Raw genomic sequence first — 24,333 nt, 5'->3', positions numbered from 1 at the left:
GTCAAAAGAAGTTCAGTGTAAAAGGCACTTGAAATGCTAATGGATAAGCTAGGGTGAGGGTTCGACAGACAATGTGTGAATGAAATTTGCATTTTTAGATAAGTGAAGAGGTTGTTTGATTTTCAAAGGGAAGGTAGGATGTTTACAACTAACAAGGTAAATAAGGCAAGGTTATTATGTTTATTTTTCCTAAAAGGAAAGAGGCCATATTGACAACATGAAAATTTTTTATATTATGGGAAAAGTAAATTTCCGAAGATATGTAGAACAACGGGATCTTACACATTAAAGAAAGAGAAATATATATAAAGAAGGATGGAAGGCTATGTGGGGGGTGGCCGTGTAACATCTTGAAAGATACACCATAAAAAGCCTCCAGTCACTTTTGCAGAAATCTGCTGTGTCCAGTAACTAAAGTTGTGTGAAAAGCCTTTGGAATTCCACTGTCGAGTGGGTGCTGTGGTAACCTTGCTGGATTGCTTATTTAAATTTAAAATCTATTTTGGGACTGCTGTCTTAAAGGGGGTGTGTAGTTGGGAGTCAGGTTAATTAGGAATTTTGGGATTTGTCATAATATCAAGTAACTGTTATCTTGTGTCTGCATTTGAATTATTTCCTTTTGTTAATAAATGTTTTAATTTATTTTTAAAAATCTCAAGTTGTTAGTGAACTCACTACTTATCAATTCGATGCACAAACCTTCTCATAATAAATACAAATTACAAAACTGTTATGATAGTGTGGCCAGGTTTCTTTTGTGCATTTGGTCTGCCTGGCACATATCACCTGCCACATCATAACAGAGGCTATCAATTTAATTTAATTTGTTAATTGGTTTTTCTTTTAGTTAATTTGCGTAAACCAAAAGAGTATAGAGACCGCTGGGACCCGGGGTAGTGGATAGGAAACATAAGAAAAGAAATAAAGTGAGATTGAAAGGGCACGGGGCCTTTAAACGGGTGGCTGTGATTGACTTCCTGTTCAAAATGTAACCCTTCTCCTGTCTGAAGTCCTGGTCTAGAAGTCCGATGGGGCACGGAGCCTGCCGTTGTACTGCTAATTGGCTGTTTTCCTACTTGAGTCAGCAAGCTGAGTCAACAGTGAGGCAGGAGTAAGCGGACCACTCACTTCTGCTTCTGCCTCCCTCAGCTGTAAAATTTAGTTCCAACTCCAGTGAATTTCTTGGCCCAGAAACAATTTTGATCTAAAGCATAGTAAAGAAAGGAAGACTTGCAATTAAATAGTGCCTTGACATTCACTGGACCAGATGCAAAGTTTCCATCCTGCATCAAGTAGAGAAAGTTTTATTATTTTCTGAAGAAATAATTAGAGTTAATATGAGAGCTGTTTTCCTTGCTAAACTACAAGATGGAAGCTAGACCCCTGCTATCTGAAAAAATATAAGCAAGTAGTTTGGACTGTCGCTTATCCAGGGAGTTGATGCTTCGTTGGTGTTAATCTAACTTTACATGGCTAAAGCATTTATGGATATATGAATCTTGATCTAGGTGTGAATACTCATCAAGTGATCTTATGCAAAAATTATATCTTTGAACATGATTTGTGAACTGAAATGTATTGCCAAGTATCCCAAAATAGTTCATTCAGTTTGACTGGGCTTCTAAAATTAGCAATTGGATTCAATAGCTTGCCTTAGGAATTGCATTGTTCAGGTACAAACGTCACATAATATGGTCAACATAAGACTGTTTCCTCTGAAAGTTTTCCAGACTGTGGTAAGAAATGAATTTTGAAGAAAAAAAATACTTTAAGCACGATTGTTTTCTTACATGCCGATGCCATTATTGCTTCTGTGTAATTATTTATTTGTAAATAAATCAGATTATTACTTTTAGCCTTAATTATTCTATCATTGGAAGTGGGCGTCATTGGCGAGGCCAGTATTTGTTGTCCATCCTTAACTGCCCTTGAACCAAGTGGCTTGCTAGGCCATTTCAGAGTGCAGTTATGAGGCACATTATTGCGGCTTTGGAGTCATATGTCGGCCAGACCTGGTAAAGATAGCAAATTTCCTTCCCTAAAGGACATTAGTGGACTAGATGGATTATTACAATAGATGATAGCCTGAATGTAATGGTCTATCAATGTGGTGTCAGGACAGACAGCACAGCTTTATTGGCCTGGATTTTGCTGTGAGAGACAGGGCGAGGGACAGAGTAAGATCGCATCAGCAATATGGTGAGGGATAGAGCAAGAGAATTTAAAAAGCCTGGTGAGTGGTAGAGAAAGAGCATCGGGGCATAGCAAAGGGAAGAGTGAGAGAGTAAATGGGGCAGGGTGAGGGGTAGAGTGAGAGAGTGTCAGAAGCAGGAGAAGGGCTAGAGCGAGAGCATCAAGAGCAGCGCGAGGGGCAGGGGGGCCGTTGGGAGCAGTGCGAGGGGAATGGGGTCAGTTGAGAGCCAGCACGAGGGGCAGGTACTATTGGGAGTCTGATGGGCAGGGGGACAGTTGGCAGAAGTGCAAGCAGCAGGAGATGGTTGGCAGATGCATGAGGGGCAGGGGATGCTTGGTGATGGGAGGGTCTGGGGGCAGTTAGCAGAGGTGCGAGGGGCAGAGGGACACTTGGGAGTGCGAGTGGCAGAGGGGCATTTGGCAGAGGCACATGGGGCAGTTGGCAGAGGCACGAGAGGCAGGGGGACAGTTGGCAGAGGCAAGAGAGGCAGGGGGCAGTTGGCAGAAGCATGAGGGCAGTTGGCAGAGGTACAAGGGGCAGGGGGCAGTTGGCAGAAGCATGAGGGCAGTTGGCAGAGGTACAAGGGGCAGGGGGCAGTTGGCAGAGGCACGGGAGGCAGTTGGCAGAGGCTCGAGAGTCAGGGGGACAGTTGGCAGAGGCAAGAGAGGCAGGGGGCAGTTGGCAGAAGCATGAGGGCAGTTGGCAGAGGTACAAGGGGCAGGGGGCAGTTGGCAGAGGCACGGGAGGCAGGGGGACAGTTGGCAGAGGTACAAGGGGCAGGGGGCAGTTGGCAGAGGCATGGCAGGCAGGGGGCAGTTGGCAGAGGCTCGAGAGTCAGGGGGACAGTTGGCAGAGGTACAAGGGGCAGGTGGCAGTTGGCAGAGGCACAAGGGGCAGTTGGCAGAGGCACGAGGGGCAGGGGCAGTTGGCAGAGGCACGAGGGGCAGTTGGCAGAGGCACGAAGGGCAGTTGGCAGAGGCACGAGGGGCAGTTGGCAGAGGCACGAGGGGCAGTTGGCAGAGGCACGAGGGGCGGGCGGCAGTTGTCAGAGGCACGAAGGGCAGTTGGCAGAGGCACGAGGGGCAGTTGGCAGAGGCATGAGGGGCAGTTGGCAGAGGCACGAGGGGCAGTTGACAGAGGCACGAAGGGCAGTTGGCAGAGGCATGAGGGGCAGTTGGCAGAGGCATGAGGGGCAGGGGCAGTTGGCAGAGGCACGAAGGGCAGTTGACAGAGGCACGAGGGGCAGTTGGCAGAGGCACGAAGGGCAGTTGTCAGAGGCACGAGGGGCAGTTGACAGAGGCACGAGGGGCAGTTGGCAGAGGCACGAAGGGCAGTTGTCAGAGGCACGAGGGGCAGTTGACAGAGGCACGAGGGGCAGTTGGCAGAGGCACGAAGGGCAGTTGTCAGAGGCACGAAGGGCAGTTGGCAGAGGCACGAGGGGCAGTTGACAGAGGCACGAGGGGCAGTTGGCAGAGGCACGAAGGGCAGTTGGCAGAGGCACGAGGGGCAGTTGTCAGAGGCACGAGGGGCAGTTGACAGAGGCACGAGGGGCAGTTGGCAGAGGCACGAGGGGCAGTTGGCAGAGGCACGAGGGGCAGGGGCAGTTGGCAGAGGCACGAGGGGCAGTTGGCAGAGGCACGAAGGGCAGTTGGCAGAGGCACGAGGGGCAGGGGCAGTTGGCAGAGGCACGAAGGGCAGTTGGCAGAGGCACGAGGGGCAGGGGCAGTTGGCAGAGGCACGAAGGGCAGTTGGCAGAGGCACGAGGGGCAGGGGCAGTTGGCAGAGGCACGAGGGGCAGTTGGCAGAGGCACGAGGGGCAGTTGACAGAGGCACGAGGGGCAGTTGGCAGAGGCACGAGGGGCAGTTGACAGAGGCACGAGGGGCAGGAGAGGGGTGGGCTGTTGGAGGAGGCGCGAGGGGGCGGTTGTCCGCCCCGTGGCGGCGCGAGGTGGGTTTGGGGAGGTGGGGGGGTGGGGGGTGTCAGGCGGCGCGAGCGGGTGGCGGCCGGGTGAGCGAATCAGAGCGAGAGCGAGCGCGAGGGGGGGGGGGGGGAGCGAAGTCAGACGGCCGGCGGAGGCAGCGGGCAGGGCAGGCAAGGCGGGTGTTGGTTGGCCGGCTGGGAGGCGGCGGAGTTGACGCTGGTTTCGGGCTGAATTGTGAAGACGCCCGAACTCCCGGGGGGGGGGGGGGGGGGGGGGTAGAGAGAGAGAGAGAGAGAGAGAGAGACAGCGTGAGGAGAAAATCCGGCCGCCGGCGGCGGCGGCGGTGTGGTGGGGGGGGGGGGGGGGGGGGGGTTGTGGGGAGAGAGAGCACTCGCAACAAGTCGGTGCGAAGCCTGGAAGAACCGGCGTCGGTGCCGCCGAGCCGATGGAGGAATTGCGGCCTAGCGGCCCCGGGATCGCGGCGCTCTTGCCCCCGGGCTTGCACGCTATCTACCAGGAGTGCAGGAGGCTTTACTCAGACCAGCCGAATCCGCTGCAAGTCACCGCCATCGTCAAGTACTGGTACGTTCCCTCCACCATCAACATCTCCCTCTCCCTGTTGGGCTTCAATCCCGTTTCCCAAGGCCCCATAACCCAGAAGAATGAAGTAACTTGAAATCCAGGCAGCACAACGGGTTTTTGCTTTGAGGAATTTAAACGCTGATTTGTATTATTTTTTTTGGAGGAGGGGGGTGGGGGGTGGTTTGCAAGTTAGATTTTTCTCTCACCCCCCCCCCCCCCCCGCCTCCGCCCGCCACTTCTCCATTCCGATCCCTTTTGTACTGCACTGATTTCTTTGTTGAAAGGTTTATGACTGCTTATATATATATATATATATATTTATATATTTAATAAATGTTTTCATCTTTTTGTGTTTCTGATTTTGGCGGGGGGGGGGGGGAGGGTGGTGCGGTTTGCTGTAATGTTTACCTTTATCGCCTCGATTATTTGCAGCAAACGCACGATCTAGGACCAAACTCTCTGCAACCATCAATTTCACGAAGAAGTGGATCTTTACAATTTCCACGGGGCTTTAGAGCAAACATGTACTTACGTTCGATTATAAACAAACAGCTGTAGTTTTCAGGTTAAGTATCTGTAGCCTGCCGTGCATGTTGCAACATCAGGCTTTTATTTTTGTTTGGGAAAGAACTTTTTGCTTGTAGCGTTGAGTTGATTTCCAGCTTGAAGTGTCCTTGTGCCCGAATAACAAAAAAGGGCTAAAGGATTTTCTAAACAACTTTCCTCTAACCAAAACAGTGGTGTCAACAAGTGATTTTTTTTTTCTCTGATTTGTGTCTAATATAACTTGTCTTCGCCACCACCGCCATCATAATTCCAACAAAACTAAATAAATTGTCAAATTAGAGATTAAAATTTGTTGTTTACTAGCAATTATCCAAATCCAATCATCCCTAGGGAAGTTAGTTCCAAAAGTATGATTTGAGAATTTTCTGTCTGAACTGGTAAAAGTATGAGTAACTTTGCTGTAATTCTATTAAAATAAAACAAATTTTCATCGCAATTTAATTTGCTTCAATTAAAAATATTGGACTGCATGCTTTTTTTTGTAGGTTGTGATAGTAATTTGGTAATTTTTAATTCTGTTGGAGTCAGTTAAAATCTTGAATCCATTCACAAAGGACTAAGGATAAATTGAAATTCCATAAAATTGGCTTTGGATTCCAAACTGCCATTTATTTTTTTTTATTAACAATGCAGCTGTACAGCTGGTGTTTAAATATCAATGTATACAATATCAAAAAATAGTTGGCCCATGCAGTATGTTATACAACATTTATGAAGTTGATGGAGGGAAGTGTTTTGATGCATTTCAGTAGATTTGCTTCTAGTGCAAGGATCACTTCTGGGTTAGTGTTTGGGACATATCTTCCTACACAGGTCAATGATGGCATGTCCATGTGTTGATAGATCTGGATCTCTTGAAGCATTCCATTTTGAATTTTATTGTTCCTGTGTAATAAGACTTCCTACACAGCATATTGTTATTCCTGCAGTTTTGGGTAATCTTACCTTTTAGAGGCAAGGGGGTGAAATCAACCCAAAAAATGTTGGGAAGTTCTGATTATTTTGGAAACACGCTGATCTCACAATATTATTGTTGAATGTATACAAAAGAAAATTATAATGGAAGGTTCTGACCTACAACTTTCCTGTACACAGTTCTACTTCATTTTGCTTTCTATCTGATTTTCCTCTTGCTGTTAGTGTCTGCCTTGTCTTTATCTTTAATGCTTTGTTTCCTTTTTTCTTACCTCAAGGCCTAGAATGAGCACCTAGCTGCCAGACACCAAGGTCTTCCAGGTAGGGTAGTATAGATGAAAACTTTTTGTCTCATCAATGAGACAGTTAGGTGGCATTTTGGGGCATTTTAAGTTTTTCTGGATGGATGAGTTAAGGTGAGCTAAATGACCTTCCTTGCCTTTTTCTTCACATGTTTGTGTGCAGTCTTTGTATTGCTACTGAGACTTTGAGCAGACATGAGCAAGATCATGTATTCCCTTAGAAGGTTTACTGTTTAGGTATGGAGAGTTACATAGAAAAATTGACTGGATGGTTTAACAGTGAGAAAGAAAGCTGTAGACTACAGGAAGATATCAATAGACTGGTCAAGTGGGCAGAGAAGTGGCAAATGGAATGACCACACCAAAAAAATTGTTGCAATATCCAATTAACCACCTATTTTAAAAGGGAGAGTAATGGAAAGCATAAGTTTGCCCTGTCCGGTGAGCCATTTTGTAAGGGAGGGGAATGGGTGAAAAGAAAGAGTTTTTTAAAGGCCATTAACACCCAAGGATGCATTGCTAGATTTCAACAGATAGCTTACCTGCTGTTAAACTGTAAAATGGCAACCTGATGTGGAGTGGGCAAATACATGCAGATGCAGTATAACGTGGATAAGTATGAAGTTAACCACTTTGGTAGGAAAAACAGAATGGCAGAGTGTTATTTAAATGTTGATAGATTGGGCAATGTTGATGTACAAAGGTACCTGGGTGTCCTTGTACACCAGTCTTTGAAAGCATGCGTGCAGGTGCAGCAAGCATTTTGTTGAGTGAGTGGGCAAATACTTGCAAATGCAGTGTAATGTGGATAAGTGTGAAGTTATCCACTTTGGTAGGAAAAATAGAATGCAGAGGACTATTTAAATAGTGATAGATTGGGAAACGTTGATGTACAAAGGGACCTGAATGTCCTTGTACACCAATCACTGAAAGCAAGCACGCAGGTGCAGCAAGCAGTTAAGAAGGCAAATGGTATGTTGGCCTTCATTGCGAGAGCGCTTGAAAACAGGGACAAAGATGTCTTACTGCAGCTGTACAGGGCCTTGTTGAGACCTCACCTAGAGTATTGTGTGCAGTTTTGATCTCCTTACCTAAGAAAGGACATACTTGCCATAGAGTGAGTGCAGCAAATTCACCAGACTGATTCCTGGGATAACAGGATTGTTGTGTGAGGAAAGATTAGGCTGACTAGGCCTGTATTCACTGGAGTTTAGAAGAATGAGAGGGGATCTCTTTGAAGTGCATAAAACTCTGACAAGGCTGGGCAGATGCAGGGATATTGTTTTCTCTGGCTGGTGGGTCTAGAACAAGGAGTCTCAATCTCAGGATACAGGGTAGGCCATTTAGGACTGAGATGAGGAGAAACCTCTTTACCCAGGGGGTGGTGAACCTATGGAATTCTCTACCACAGATGGCTATGGAAGCCAAGTCACTGAATGTATTTAACAAGGAAATAGATAGACCTCTAGACTCTAAAGACGTCAAGGGGTATGGGGAGAGAGCAGGAGTATGGCGTTGAGGTAGAGGATCAGCCGTGATCATATTGAATGGCAGAGCAGGCTTGAAGGGCTAAATGACCTACTCCTGCTTCTATTTTCTATGTTTCTATGACACGTTGGTGATGCATGCTGATTGTATCAATGCTGCGAACAGAGTTTGTGGCAAGGAATGAAATCCATGTTCACTGGGAGTTTTATTTCTTTCAGTGGCATGAAGTGAAGTAATCTTTGGGTTACTTCAACAAGTTTGCCTTCAATGCTCTTGCTGCTGGAGGCTTCTTGTATTATAAAGGGAACAGTGAAAGAAACTTGAATTCAAGGTTGGAGGCTGGCAGCAGCTTTTATTTTGCTACTGCAGATCTGCTGTTTACTACATTTAACATGGAATCACAACTGCAGGGTCAACAACGTTCCAATTTCAATTCTTTAGACATAGTGGAGCTAAGTGATCCCTGTCAATGTTGCTGGAGGTACAATATTTGTCACAGCAGCCCAAAACTGTGGACAAATTGGCAAATAACAACTGGAGTCTGTTTGGTGGCAGTTAGAATAGGGAATTTCGGACGTAGCTATTGTCCAGCCTTGCACGTAAAACAATTGAGGGTTGTTGACGATCATGTGTCTCAGTATGAATTACCTTCAAATATGAGAACTATAAAACATAAAATGGTGGGCAGAGTAACAAATGGAGAAGTTTCATGGCATCCCAAATTCTCTAGATTTCCAGTGCTCAAGTAGCACACAGGAATTGAATAAACTACATTTAGGCTCTAATGATTCAACTTCTGTCAGTTGTTGTGAACATGATCTAAACTAATTTAGGAGTTTATTTTATGTAATGCATGAATTAATCAAGGATAGTCAGCATGGATTTGTTCATGGAAGGTCATGTATGACTAAGTTGATGGAATTCTTTGAGGAAGTAATACAGAGGCTCAATGAGGGTAGCTCATTTGAATTAATCTACATAACTTTTGACAAGATCTCACAGGGCAGACTTGTCAGAAAGGTAAAGCCCATGGGATCCAAGGGAAAGAGGCAAGTTGGATCCAAAATTGACTCAGCGGCAGAAAGCAAAGGGAAATAGTTAGCAGGTTTTTTTTTGTGACTGGAAGGCTGTTCACAATGGAGTTCTGTACTAGGTTCTTTGCTTTTTGTAATGTATATCAATGATTAAGAAGTTTTCAGATGATACAAAAATTGACTGGATAGTTAATAATGAGGAAGCAAGTTGTAGGTTGTAGGAATATATCAATAGACTGGTCAGGTGGGCAGAAAAACTGGCAAGTGGAATGCAACCCAGAGAGCTGTGAGGTAAAGTATTTGGGGAGGGCAAACAAGGGAAAGCAGTATACAATAAATAGTAGATAATGAGATGTGTAGAGGAACAGAGGCCCCTTGGTTTGCATGTCCACACATTCATGAAGGTAGTAGGACAGAATAGATAAGATGGTTACTATGGCGTACAAGATCTTCAGTTTTTGGGCTGTTCCTTGGGACCAAGGCTGACTTGCCTCCACTATGGTTCAATGGGTTCTCAGATGGCTGATAATTCCAAAGTGCAATCTACAGACTCTGCCAGATGTGGAACAAAAGGAGCTTGAGGGTTTGGGCAGATGAGATATATTGTGACGTGGCAGGTGATGTGTGCCAGGTGGACCAAATCCACAAGGAAAACTTGGCCACGCTATCACAATGGATTTGCAATTTTTATTTATTAGGAGAAGATTTGTACACTGTGTTCACAAGTAATGAGAACACTGACACCTTTAGAGATTTTGAAAACTAAATTAAAGCATTTATTAACAAAGGAAAAGATTTCAATCACTTACATAAGATTACAATTACTTAATACTATAACAAATCCCAAAATTCCTAATTAACCTGATTCCTAGCTACACACCCTCCTTAAGGCAACTGTCCAAAATAGATTTTAAATTTAAATAATCAAGCCAGCAAGTTTACCACAGCACCCACTCGACCGTGGAATTCCAAAGGCTTTCCTCCACCTTTAGTTATTAGACACAGCAGACTTCTGCAAAAGTGGCTGGAGGTTTCCCTAAGGCTATTTCACACAGTGCTTTGAGATCTTACATGCCCCCCCCCCCCCGGCAACATAGCCTTCCATTCACTTTATATATGTTTCTCTCTCTTTAATTGGTAAATTCCGTTGTTCTTTATGTCTTTGGAAATTTACTTTTCCCATAATATAAAAATCTTTCATGTTGCCAATATGGTCAGTTCCTTTGGGAAAATAAACATACTGCTTGGCCTTGCTAATTGTGTTAGTTGTAAATATTCTATCATCCCTTTGAAACCCAAAAAACTCCACTTATCTAAAAATGCAAATTTTCTTCACACCCTACATGCTAAGCCTTCATCCATGTTTACTCATTAGCATTTCAAATGCCTTTTACCTCTAATTTCTTTTGATAATTTCAAGCTTACAGTCTATCTGACTCTAATTCAATTAAATCAGCTACACTGGCAATCATCCATACTCACACCCATAAGCCTACTTCACAATAAACCACAATAGTATAATGAAAAAATGTTATTTTCATGTCAGATGTTTGGAGGTCTGTGCCGCCTCAATGTGCTCCTGATGAAGTCCCTCGATGTGTTTGCTGCTTTCCAAATAAACCTTGTCCATTTTGGTCAGGCACTCCCATGACCTCTTCAGGCATGCTTTGAGGATACTCCTGAAACGTTTCCACTCTTCCCCTGGCAGTTTGCTGCTACGATTGAGTTCCGAGTAGATCAGTTCCTTCAGGAGCCTGGCAAATGCATGACATGTTCCGTCGAGTGGAGCTGTTTTTGAGTGTTGGCACCTCAATGCTAGGCACGTTGTCTTTTCTTCCTTGCAACTAGATTTGGGGATCTTGTAAAGGCATTGTTGATGGTACTTCTTTGGTGCTTTGAGGTGCCAGCATAAGTTATGATAGGGCAGGTGGTACTTGGCAGGTTGTATTTGCCAGGTTGGCCAAAGGAAATCTTGGCCAAGCTATCGCAATGATTCTAAAATTTGTATTTATTAAGAGAAGGTATGTGCACTGCTCTCTCTTTCTCAGTTTCGCTTGCTGTCTCTCATGCACGTGCGATCTCTCTCTCTTGCACGCGAGCTCTCGGTCTAGCACATGCCCGCCCCGCCTTGCTCGCTCATGCGCGTCCCCTCCCCGTCTCACTCGCTCGTGTGCCCCCTCCCGGTCTCACGCGTGTCCCCTCCCCGTCTCGATTGTGCGGGCCCCCCCTTCCCCGTCTCACTAGCTCGCGCATGGCCCCATCCCGTCTCGCTCGCTCTCGTGCGCATGGCTCCTCCTGTCTCACGTGCGCGACCCCTCCCGGTCTCGCTCGCTCTCTTGTGTGTGCCCCCTTGCCGTCTCGCTCGCTGTCTTGTGCGGGCCCCCTCCCTGTCTCGCTCACTGTCTCGCGCATGCCCACTCCCTGTCTAGCGCGTGCGACCCCTCCCCGTCTCACTCGCTCGTGCACACGTGGCCCCTCCCTGTCTCACTCTCTTCTGCGCGGCCCCCCTCCCCGTCTCGCTTGCGCTCCCGAGCCCACTCCCCGTATCACTCGTGCGCGTGAGACCCTCCCCACTTTGCTCGCTCCCTTGTGCGCGCCCCCTCCCCATCTCGCTCTCGTGCGCGCGTCACCTCCCCGTTTCACTCGCTCGTGCGTGTGTGCCCCCTCCCCGTCTCGCTCACTCTCGCGCGCGTGCCCACGCTCCCTTTCTCGCTCGTTCTCGCGTGTGCACCCCTCCCTGTCTCGCTCACGCACGCCCCGTCTCGCTCGCGCGCGCCCCCTCGCATCTCGCTCGCACAAGGCCCCTACCCGTCTTGCTCTCTTGCGCGCGCCCCCCTCCCCGTCTTGCTCGCTTGCGCTCCCATGCCCCTGTCTCACTTGCGTGCGTGAGCCCCCTCCCCGCCTTGCTCGTTCACGCGTGTGCACAGCCTCCCCATCTTGCTCGCTGGTGCACGTGCCTGCTCTCCGTTTTGCTTGCTCGCTCGCGTGCCACCTTCACATCTCGCTTGCTTGTGTGCGCGCGCCCCCTCCCTGTCTCGCACGCGCGCCCCCTCCCTGTCTCGCGCGCGCGCCCCCTCCCCGTCTCGCGCGCGCGCCCCCTCCCCGTTTCACTCACTCGCGCCCCCTCCCCGTTTCACTCACTTGTGCCCACGCCCCCTCCCCGCCCTGCTTGGTCGCGCGCGTGAGACCCTCCCTGCCTTGCTCGTTCGTGCGCGCCCCTTCCCCGTCTCACTCGCTCGTGTGCGTGCCCCTCCCAATTTTGCTTGCTCGTGCGTGCACCCCCACCCCGTCTTGCTCGCTTTCGCACACGCCCCCTCCCCTTCTTGCTCGCTCTCGCGTGCACAGCCCCGTCTCGCTTGCTCAAGCGCGCCCCCTCCCCGTCTCGCTTGCTTACGCGCGCCCCCTCCCCGTCTCGCTCGCTTGCGCCCCCTCCTTGTCTTGCTCGCTCGTGCCCGCCCCCTCCCCGTCTCGCTCGCGCGCACCCCCTCCCTGTCCTGCTCGCTCGTGCACGCCCCCTTCCCGTCTCGCTTGCTTGTGCGCGCCTCCGTCTTGCTTGCGCGAGCTCCCTCCCCGTCTCCTCGCCCGCGCGAGCTCCCTCCCCGTCTCCTCGCCCGCGCGAGCTCCCTCCCCATCTCCTCACCCGCGCGAGCCCCCTCGCCGCCTCCCTCACCCGCTGGAGCCCCCTCGCCGCCTCCCTCGCCCGCTGGAGCCCCCTCGCCGCCTCCCTCGCCCGCTGGAGCCCCCTCGCCGCCTCCCTCGCCCGCTGGAGCCCCCTCGCCGCCTCCCTCGCCCGCGCGAGCCCCTCTCCCATCAGCCATTTAAGATTGCGATGAGAAATTTCTTTTTCAGAGGTTTGTGAATCTTCGGATTTGTGTCCTCCAAAGGGCTGACCAGTCGTTAAGTATATTCAAAGTTAAAATTGATATATTTTTGAGCAGTAAGTGAATCAAGGATGTGAGGAGATGGAAATGGGAGTTGAGTTAGAAAATTAGCTATGATCTTTTTGAATGGAAGAGTAAGCTGGAGGGAGTTGTATGGCAAACCTGTGCTAGTGTTTTTTATGTGCCACCCTTAGTGTATAGTATTGTTTATTTGCTTTTATGTAATCTTTTGGAGTTAAGAAAATACCATTTCAATTTATTGTATGGTCTTATGAATGTTATACTTTAAGTTTAAGTTTAGGGTTTTACCTTAGTTACACTGTAATACACATAAATATAAGCTTTTAGATATAAAATTTACTCAATTTATCTTATCAAAACACGTGGTTATGGTTGCTTCATAACTTCAGACTACTTTATTTGTTTGAATGCTTTCTGCACAGCACTGAATAAATGTCTTCAATAAGACTGTTTATTTTTACATGGAATTAAAATCTTACTAGTACTTTTGGCATAACCCAGGGCACTTGTGAAATCTGGTTATTGTGGTTCCTTTGTGCAATCAGTGGAGTATCTACCTGGAAGTCATTAAATTTGCAAACACAGATATCTTCGATTTTCAGATGCATATTTATGGTTTGAATTTTTTTAATATATGTAATTTATACTCCTGTTCAGTATTCACAGAATCACACAGTGCAGAAGAGGCCCTTCGGCCCATCGAGTCTGCACCGACACATGAGAAACACCTGACCTACCTACCTACCTAATCCCATTTACCAGCACTTGGCCCATAGCCTTGAATGTTATGATGTGCCAAGTGCTCATCCAGGTACTTTTTAAAGGATGTGAGGCAACTCGCCTCCACCACCCTCCCAGGCAACGCATTCCAGACCATCACCGCCCTCTGGGTAAAAAAGTTTTTCCTCACGTCCCCCCTAAACCTCCTGCCCCTCACCTTGAACTTATGTCCCCTCATGACTGACCCTTCAACTAAGGGGAACATCTGCTCCCTATCCACCCTGTCCATGCCCCTCGTAATCTTGTACACCTCGATCAGGTCACTCCTAAGTCTTCTCTGCTCCAACAAATACAACCCAAGTCTATCCAACCTCTCTTCATAACTTAAATGTTTCATCCCAGACAACATCCGGGTGAATCTCCTCTGCACCCCGTCCAGTGCAATCACATCCTTCCTGTAATGTGGCTACCAGAACTGCACACTGTACTCCAGCTGTGGCCTCACCAAGGTTCTATACAACTCCAACAAGACCTCCCTACTTATGTAATCTATGCCTCGGTTGATAAAGGCAAGTGTCCCATATGCTTTTTTCATCACCCCACTAACATGCCCCTTCGCCTTCAGAGATCTATGGACACACGGCAAGGTCCCTTTGTTCCTCAGAACTTCCTAGTGCCATGCTGTTCATTGAATAATTCCTTGTCAAATTACTCCTTCCAAAGTGTATCACCTCACACTTTTCAGGGTTAAATTCCATCTGCCACTTATCTGCCCATTTGACCATCCCGTTTATATCTTCCTGTGGCCCAAGACACTCAACCTCTCTGTCATCAGCCATCTTACTAATCCTACCCCCCGCATAGTCATCTATGTTGTTTATATTAATGACGAATAATAAGGGACCCAGCACAGATCCCTGTGATACGCCACTGGACACTGGCTTCCAGTCACAAAAACAGACTCTGTCATCACCCTCTGTCTCCTACAACTAAACCAATTTTGAATCCACCTTATCAAATTACCCTGTATCCCATGAGCATTTGCCTTCTTTATAAGTATCCCATGTGGGACCTTGTCAAAGGCTTTGCTGAAATCCATATAAACTATATCAACTGCACTGCCCTCATCTACACACCTGGTTACCTCCTCAAAAAATTTAATCAAATTTGTTAGGCATGACCTCCCTCTGACAAAGCCATGCTGACTATCCCTGATTAAACCTTGCCTCTCCAAGTGGAGATAGATTCTTTCCTTCAGAATTTTCTCCAATAGTTTCCCTGCACTGATGTGAGACTCACTGGCCTGTTGTTCCCTGGCTTATCTCTACAACCCTTCTTAAATAGCAGAACCACATTAGCTGTTCTCCAGTCCTCTGGCACCTCCCCTGTGGCCAGAGAGGAATTAAAAATTTGGGTCAGAGCCCCTGCGATCTCCTCCCTTGCCTCCCTCAGCAGTCTGGGACACAAATCATCCAGACCTGGAGATTTGTCCACTTTTAAGCCTGCCAACACTTCCAATACCTTGTCACTCCCTATATCAATTTGCTCAAGAACCTCGCAGTCTCTCTCGCCGAGTTCCATACCTTCATCTTCATTCTCTTGGGTGAAGACGGATGTGAAATATTCGTCCAACGCTCTACCAATCTGGCTCCACCCATAGATTGCCCCCTTGTCCCTAATGGGCCCTACTCTTTCCCTGGTTATTCTCTTCCCATTGATATACTTATAGAATATCTTGGGATTTTCCCTACTTTTACCAGCCAGAGCTTTCTCATATCCCCTCTTTGCTCTCCTAATTGCTTACTTAAGCTCCACCCTGCACTTTCTGTACTGCTCTAATGCCTTTGCTGATTTACTCCCCTTGTACCTGCTAAAAGCCTCTCTTTTCCTTCTCATTGTATCCTGAATATCTCTGGTCATCCATGGGCTTGTTACTCCTTCCTATCATCCTAGAGGGAACATGTGAGCCTGTACCCTCCCCATTTCCATTTTGAATGCCCCCCACTGCTCCTCTGTAGATTTCCCCACAAGTAGTTGTTCCCAGTCTTCGCCAGATCCTGCCTTATTTTACTAAAATCCACTCTCCCCCAATCCAAAACATTTTTTCTATTTCTTTGTCCAAAACAAGCTTAATTTGTACCACATTATGGTTGCTATCTCTAAAATGCTCCCCCACCATCACCTCAGCCACCTGCCCGGCTTCATTCCCCAGAATTAGGTCCAGCTCTGCGCCGTCCCTTGTTGGACCCTCTACATATTGACCTAAAAAGTTTTCCTGTACACATTTCAAGAAATCCACTCCATCCGAGCTCTTAACACTTGCCTATCCCAATTAATGTTGGGAAAGTTGAAATCACCTAATATAGTTACCCTATCGTTATTGTTTTTACACTCCTCAGCAAATTGTGCACATATTTGCTCCTCAATTTCCCGCTGACTATCTGGAGGTCTATAATAAACGCCTAACAATGTGGCTGCCCCTTTTTTATTCCTAAGTATTGATCTTTACAGATTCTTTCAGGACTAATAAAAACCAAAATGACATGGCATTTAAAGTTGAGCACTTTTCCAGTTCTGGCATGAACTAATCAACAAGTGTTCATGTCTAGAAATAGATTGATTCAGAGTGCTTGCTCTTTGGATTTTATCAGTCTTGCCTCATTGAGAAACTAGCATTGATGGGGCATGTAAATTTATATGCATGTCTTATTGTAATACAGTAAAGAACCAAAATAAATGCATATTGATCAAAATCACCACCTATTCAAGACCCTGATTTTCATTATTTAGCGATGGAAAAAATGATTTTCTTGCTGATGACACCAACCTTTCCCGTGAGGTTACTTCCATAGGGTGACCATTAACTCGTTATTCAGAGCATTCTACACAGTCGATGCTTGCACTTTACGTTGTCTTCCTAATATTGGTGCAGTTAAGGTAGTGCAAACCATTAGATCAAATGAGGGTTGCTTATTCTGTGTCGGAATCCAGATTTTTTTACTTTTGTTCAAACTAATGTTTGCTGGATGTACTTCAACTATTAGTCCACTGCAACAGGTGTTTCCGACAGTATCCATCTTTCACAGCTAGTGAAGGGAGCATGCAAGACTAAAAGAAGGACAGATTTAAATTGAGGTTCCCACTTCCTTGGTCAACCATTTACATGTTCAAATCCACTTCAGTATTCGCTGAAGACGTCAAAGTAAACATTTGTTAGGGATATAGTTAGTGCATGAGAGAGGCTTTCTGTGCAAGATTGGTACAGGATGATTTGACCTTATGAATGATGTGATCAAATCAAAAAGATTAATTGCAGTCTATTTTTGGACAATTTGTAAAATTGCCAAGGAATTACTTTTTATTTACATTTTCATGTTAGTCTTAAAATAATACAAAAACTTTCAGTTAGTAAAATGAAAGAAATGTTTATTTTTTCAGTATTTGTATAGTCAAGTTAAATTTTGTGGACCTGGAGGTTTGGAAAAGGCTGTAATTAATGTAGTTGTCTCATTAGTGGAGTATATCCTAGATCAGAACAGCAAAGTCCCTTAGCCTGCCTGATCGGTTCAGTAGTAGACTTATAAATCACCCATGAAACCAAAAATCTTTTACATCTCTTTCCCACACTTCCATCCTCCCTCCCTCTCAATATCTATGTTGAATTTCTGTTTTGTCTTTTGGTATCCTGAAAGCATTTACTTAGGTGTTCCTGGGTTGAGAGTTTATCTACATGAAACTGATTTTATTACACATGTTTCTTCCTGTAATCTATATGTTATAGCTGTTGTGCAAAATAATCTATTAAAACAAGTATCCCTGGGCCAGATCTTTTCTTTTTTTCCATACATTGTGAACTTGGAATGTAAGGTGCATTTAACTGAATAATTCTACTGAATAATTCATTGGCCGTGGACTAATTGAAATGATTGGATTAATGATATTTTATTGACGTAGGGAATATTATGATTGATTAAAATTTATCTTTTATCTGAACCCCAGGCTAGTCACTTTTTTTGGTTCCTCATTTCTCCTCCCCCTCCCCCAATGCCATCTCAACCACATTAGCAGTCAGTAAACATTTGAACTTGAAAATTGTATCTATTGCTACAAAAGCCATTCTCAGTTGTCTTTTTTTACTTTCTCTAAAGGTTGGGAGGACCAGACCCACTGGACTACATTAGCATGTACAGAAATCCAGGAAGCCCAACACAGGACGTTCCAGAGCATTGGCATTATGTTAGCTTTGGATTGAGTGACTTGTATGGTGACAACAGAGTCCATGAGTAAGTACTGTAAGAGGAAAATCTCAGTTCCAAAAGTAAAGGGAAAATTAGTTGTTTGTTGGTGCAGAATTTGAATATTGCTGGAAAAAGAGACATGCTATCGAAGCTTTTCGTTTTGCATTCATTAGGACAGCTTGCAAGAAAATATCAATAGTGCAGGGAAAACAATTTATACTGAATGAGAAGAGAGTGCTGATTGGTTGGCTAGTGGATTCTGATTGATAGAGGCATTGCCATGGGGTATGCAGCAGCATACAGTTAACTGCCAAGCTTTTTGTTCAAATTCAAACCAGGCAGGTCAACTCTGATTTGTCAAGGCATTGTCATGGAGAAAGAACCAGGGAATGACTATCTTCCAAGCTTTTGTTTAGTTGAAAAAAATGCAGTGCATGGAAAATGCTCCTTCTGTCTGCAAAGGACAGAGCCCTGTGTGTGACTTCTAGCATGCGTAAGTGAGCCACACTGCAAGTTCGAATGATAATCTTAAATTGGTTTTCGGTGTAATTCTTAGCACAGTCAGGATTGTTTAGCAAGTATTGTCAGAACGTCTTTCTGGTTTCACGGCAGCTGTTGCTATGCAGTAGCAACATGAATGGTATTCTCCACTAACAGGATGCTGCTGTCAAGCCAAAAAGACATTCTGCCTACCACACAAATGAATAATGCGTTATATGAATTTCACTGCAGTATGATGCCAGGTATGTAGACCATACTTCCCAACAACTGGCGGATCATATCAAACAACACATCCTTTCGGCTGTTTGCAACAGGCAAAGTAATGGCCGTACCCAACCAGCCCGTGCTTGCAAAACTCAAAACATAGTATCCAACATTAGGTGTGATTCTGCGATTGGACAACATTTTGTAAACAATCCTGATTGTGCTAAAAATTCCACTGAAAACCAATTTAAGATTATCAGTCGTACTCGCAGTGTGGCTCACTTAACGTTGGAAGCCACATATATTCACACATAGAGTCCTGTCCTTTACAAAAGCTTGCAAGATAGAACCAGGGAATGGCTTTCTGCATGGCAATACCTTGACCAATTGGAGTCGACCTGACTGGTTTGAATTTGAACAAAAAGCTTGGCAGTTAACTGTTTCTTGCTGCCTTCCCTATGGCAACATCCCTACCAGTCAGAGTCCACTTTCCACAATCAGCACTCTCTTTTCATGCAGCATAAATTGTTGTTCCCTTTACTGTTGATATTTTTTTGCGAGCTGTCTTGATGAGTGCAAGACAAAAAGCTTCAATAGCATGTCTTTCTTTTCAGCAAAGAGAAAATTATTAAGGGTCTCATTGAAAAATTAGCTCAGATTATAGCTGCAGATTGATCTTTTGACCCTCCCAGTGTTTTCTACTTTTGTTTGAGTAAGTGCCATAATGGTTTGGAAATGGGAACGTTCTGTAACGTATACATTTTGTAGTTGATTCTGTTTTAGGAAAAAAAAGTCTGAAAAATTAAAGCCAATTTTTCTGTTATATATAAAGATTTTCAGTGACACAAATTGACATGGAAACTGATTTGATATTAATGATGTATGCAGAATGTATGTGATCTATGGAAGATCCTAAAAGTGATTTAGCATGTTGGCATATTTGGCTGTTTTCTGAAAAGTTGCTCTGGTGAAAATATAATTTGTATGTTGTTGAATACAAGGAAATCTTAACCTAAATGTAGCTGCATTTGCTCCTTCAAGAGTTGACCGATGGAAAATCTGCCTCCAAGCACAGTGAGTATGAACGCTGGAGGCTCTCAGTAGCAAATGAACTGAGTAGTTTAATGAGGACTTCACATACCTGACAGACACTGTGGTAGGAGGAAAAGTTTTAAAAAATAGGCACTTTACAACTTTACAGTCTTTTGGACTTAAAATTGAGTTCAAGAACTTCAGACCATGAACTCTGTCCTCCATTTTGATTTTTTCACAAACCACCCCCCCCCCCCAAAAAAAAACTGCCAGCCCCCCTGAGGGCCAGTCGGTAGCTTGTTCTCATGTTTTGCTTCCAGGAAGCGTTGACCCTTGTTCTGCTATTAACACATTCTGCTATCTGACCTTTATGGCCCTATTAACACCTGCCTTAGTCTTCAACACCATCATTACACTCCCTTTGTCTTGTGTCCATGACATCTTAGTCATTTAATCTCTCCTGTACTCCAATCTATCCCTGACCTTCTATTTTGCTCCACCACTTCTCTTCAACAGCATAAAACCCATCATGCTTCTACCTTTCTTCAGTTCTGGAGAAGAGTCAGACAGACTCCAAGTATTTGTTAAAAGCAAAAAGCTGCGGATGCTGGAAATCCAAAACAAAAACAGAAACAGAAATACCTGGAAAAACTCAGCAGGTCTGGCAGCATCGGCGGAGGAGAGGGTCATGAGGACTCGAAACATCATCTGTGCTCTCCTCCGCCGATGCTGCCAGACTTGCTGAGTTTTTCCAACATTTCCTGTTTTATTTCAGATTTTCAGCATCCACAAGTATTTGGCTTTTATTTTGGTGACTAATGGAAAACTGTTCCGCTTTGGAGGGCATTACAGCTGACCCCAATTCTATCGTAATTTGACGATTACATGCATGCATTTTCTAGAAGCGATAATAGGTTAATAGCCTAGAATGGGATTTTTTTCTAATCCCCTGTCCCTTCCAATCCTCTTCCTTAGTAAGAGAAACTGAAGCAAATGCAGAGTTCCCAATTGAAATTGGAATAACGGGCAAGTTTAGAAGCATTGTTAATTATGATTTTACATAATACACTAACTATAACCTAGATATGGCTTAAATAGAATTAATAATCCTACTTATAACATTTTCAGGAGAGATAGGTAGGTGGGAAAAACAAAATGAAATGGTGTGGTAGTATTCATATAGGATTGATCAAAAGGTCAGAACGTAAGAATGTCCTGGGGTTGTGTTGAAACTGAATCCATATAGAATTGAAAAACCGTACAGCACAGAAGGAAGCCATTTGGACCTCGAGTTGTTTGTGCCAGCTCTGTTTCACTCCCTTGTGTTTTCCCCATAGCCCTGAAACAATTTCTTCTCAAGTATATATCCAACTTTCTTTAAAGTTGCTATTGAATCTGCTTCTAACGCCCTTTCAGGCAGTGCATTCCAGATCAAAATAGTTTGTTGCATTTGTAAAAAATTTTCTATTCATCTCTTCTCAGGTTATTTTGTTGATTATCTGTGTCCTCTGGCTACTGATCCTCCTTCAAATGGAAACTGTTCCTCCTTGTTTATTCGATCAAAACTGGTCATAATTTTTGAACACTTCTATTAAAACTCCCATTAAGCTCTTCTGCTTAATTCTGTGTAATTCTTAGCACATTTGGAATTGTTCAGCAAGTGCTGTCAAATCACAGAATCACATCTAATGTTAGACAGCATGCCCTGAGTTTTGCAAGCACTGGCTGGTTGAGTATGGTCAGTACTCTGCCTATTACGAAAATTGAAGGGATTTGCAGTTTGATACAATCCCTTACCAGTCATTGGGGTGTACAGCTTATGTAACTGGCATTGCATTGGCACTGAAATTCAGAAAACACATTGCTCATTTGTGTTTTGAAAGTAGTTTTGGTTTGATGGCAGCGTCCTGTTAGTGGAAAATACCAGTCGTGTTGGTACTGCATAAGTAGCAGTATGAAATAGTTAGCTTCACCTGTTGCTCCAATTTTCGAGATGCCTTGCCCTTCCAGGGTAATTTGAGGTAGACTGGCGCTTTTCACTTTCTAAAGTGGTGGCCTTAGGACCATCTGTGAGTATACACAATACCCATTGATCGGGGTAGCCATTATCCTGCAGGGTAGCTTTGATGCACCCTGTTTCGTCATCAAGCTTGCATGGTGAACAGATGATTCAGGCCCAATTTGCTGATAAGGCCAATTGTATAGTGGGTGGTGCTGCAGGAATCCCAATGTGTATACTTACCAGTAAAGATAGGCTTGAGGTAGATGGAAGCAGAGAACCCATTAGCAGATTCTCAATTAGCTTGTTACACTGTTGCATTTCAAAGATGAATTTTGAATGCGGGATGGAGTGCATTAAGGTGTAAGGAAATTCTTACATGCAGCTGCAGATTCAAATATAGCGCGTGTTTCATCCACATATTGGAAGCATGCAAAGTCACTTGTCAGTATATGCATTTGGATTCTTACAGCTACATGCACTATAAGATTGGCCTTGTTGCAATCTGATAAATAGGGCCTGAGCCATTTGCTTACCTTGTAAGCTTGATGCCAAAATAGGGTGCATCAAGCTATCTTGTGGGATAATGGCTACCCCGTTCAGATCATTGCTCGCTATGCATTGCATATGTTCATGAATGGACCTAAGGCTGCGATTTTCGGACCTGAAAAGTGCCCAGTCTACCTTAAGTTACCCTGGAAGGGTAAAGTATCACAAAAATTTGAGAACAGGTGAAGCTATCTGTTTGTGGTATTTTCCACTAACAGGTTGCTGCTGTCAAGCTAAAAAGATTTCCTGCCTACCAAACAAATGAATAATGTGGTTAATGAATTTCAGTGCTGGTGCCATGCCAGTTATGTAAGCCAAACACCCCAACAGTCAGATCATATCAAATACCATGTCCTGTCTGCTGTTTGCAATAGGCAGAGTACTGATTGTACTCAACCAGCCAGTGCTTGCAAAACTCAGAACATACTGCCTAAAATTAGATGTGATTCCATGATTCAACAGCACTTGCTAGACAATTCCAAGTGTGCTAAGAATTACACTAACAGCCAATTTAATATTATAAGTCATGTTCTCAATGTGGCTCACTTACAATTACTAGAAGCTACATATATTCATATGCAAGGACCTGCCATATGCAGGCAAGGAACATGTCTAGGCATTGTGCCTTTTTAAAATTCATTTATGGGATGTGGGCATTGCTGGCTAGGCCAGCATTCATTGCCCATTCCTAATTGTCCTTGCAAAGGTGATGGTAAGCTTCTTTCTTAAACTGCTACAGCCCATGTGGTGTAGGAACCACCACAGTGCTGTTAGGGAGGGAGTTCCAGGATTTTGACCCAATGACAGTGAAGCAATGGCAAAATATTTCCAAATCAGGATGATGATTGGCTTGGAGGGGAACTTCCAGGTGGTGGTGTTCCAATGAGTCTGCTGACTTGTCCTTCCAGATGGTAGCATCCTGGGTTTGCAAGGTGCTGTCTAAGGACCCGTGGTGAGTCCCTGCAGTGCATCTTGTAGGTGGTACACACTGTTACCACTGTGCTTTGGTGATGGGGGTCTGAATGTTTGTGGATAGGGTGCAAATCAAGCGGGCTGCTTTGTCCTGGATGATGTCAAGCTTCTTGAATGTTGTTGGAGTTGCACTCATCCAGGGTAAGAAGGGAGCATTCCATCACATTTCTGACTTGCCCCTTTTAGATGGTGGACAGGCTTTGGGGAGTCAGGAGGTAAGTTACTTGCCACAGGATTCCTAGCCTCTGTCCTGCTTTTGTAGCCACAGTATTTATATGGCCAGTCCAGTTCAGTTTCTGATCAATGGTAACCCCCAGGATGTTGATAGTGGGGGATTCAGCAATGGTAATGCCATTGAATGTCAAGGGTCAATGGTTAGATTCTCTCTTGTTGGAGATGGTCATTGCCTGGCACTTGTGTGGTGCAGATGTTACTTACCACTTGTCAGCTGAAGCCTGATATTGTCCAGGTCTTGCTGTATTTGGACATGGACTGCTTCAGTATCTGAGGAGTTGCAAATGGTGCTGAACATTGTGCAATAATCAGCGAACATCCCCACTTTTGATCTTATGATGGAAGGAAGGTCATTGATGAAGCAGCCGAAGATGGTTGGGCCTAGGACACTACCCTGAGGAACTCCTGCAGTGATGTCCTGGAACTGAGATGATTGACCTCCAACAACCACAACCATCTTCCTTTGTGCTGTGTATGACCCCAATCAGTGGAGAGTTTTCCCCTTGATTCCCATCAACTCCAGTTGCTCCTTGATGCCACACTTAGTCAAATGCTGCCTTGATGTCAAAGGCAGTCACTCTCACCTCACCTCTGGAGTTCAGCTCTTTTGACCATGCTTGAACCAAGGCTGTAATGAGGTCAGGAGCTGAGTGACCCTGATGGAACCCAAACTGAGCATCAGTGAGCAGGTTATTTCTAAGCAAGTGCTGCTTGATAGCACTGTTGATGACCTTTTCGATCACTTTACTGATGATCGATAGTAGACTGATGGGGTGGTAATTGGCCAGCTTTTTGTATGCAGGACATACGTGGTCAATTTTCCACATTTACGGGTAGATGCCAGTGTTGTAGCTGTACTGGAACAACTTGGCTAGGGGTATGGTAAGTTGTGGAGCCCAAGTCTTGAATATTGTCAGGGCCTATAGCTTTTGCAGTATCCAGTGCCTTCAGTCGTTTCTTGATATCACATGGAGCGGA

General features: G+C 45.1%; 1 protein-coding gene across 2 annotated transcripts in view; it reads left to right on the top strand.

Moving 5' to 3' along the window:
• The first annotated feature begins 4,488 nt into the window (after positions 1 to 4,488).
• Positions 4,489 to 24,333, top strand: part of sufu (suppressor of fused homolog (Drosophila)) — a 176,607-nt gene continuing 156,762 nt past the window's right edge. For both annotated transcript variants that reach the window (XM_041210162.1, XM_041210161.1), the window contains exons 1-2: positions 4,489 to 4,698; positions 17,775 to 17,909. In XM_041210162.1, the coding sequence (XP_041066096.1) occupies positions 4,562 to 4,698; positions 17,775 to 17,909 (272 nt within the window). In that variant the 5' untranslated portion in view covers positions 4,489 to 4,561. The remainder of the gene's footprint in view (positions 4,699 to 17,774; positions 17,910 to 24,333) is intronic.

The sequence above is a fragment of the Carcharodon carcharias genome, chromosome 17 (genome assembly GCF_017639515.1).
Source record: "Carcharodon carcharias isolate sCarCar2 chromosome 17, sCarCar2.pri, whole genome shotgun sequence".
NCBI lineage: Eukaryota > Metazoa > Chordata > Chondrichthyes > Lamniformes > Lamnidae > Carcharodon > Carcharodon carcharias.
The sequence above is the reverse complement of the archived record's forward strand: the minus strand, read 5'-3'. Positions and strand labels throughout refer to the sequence as shown.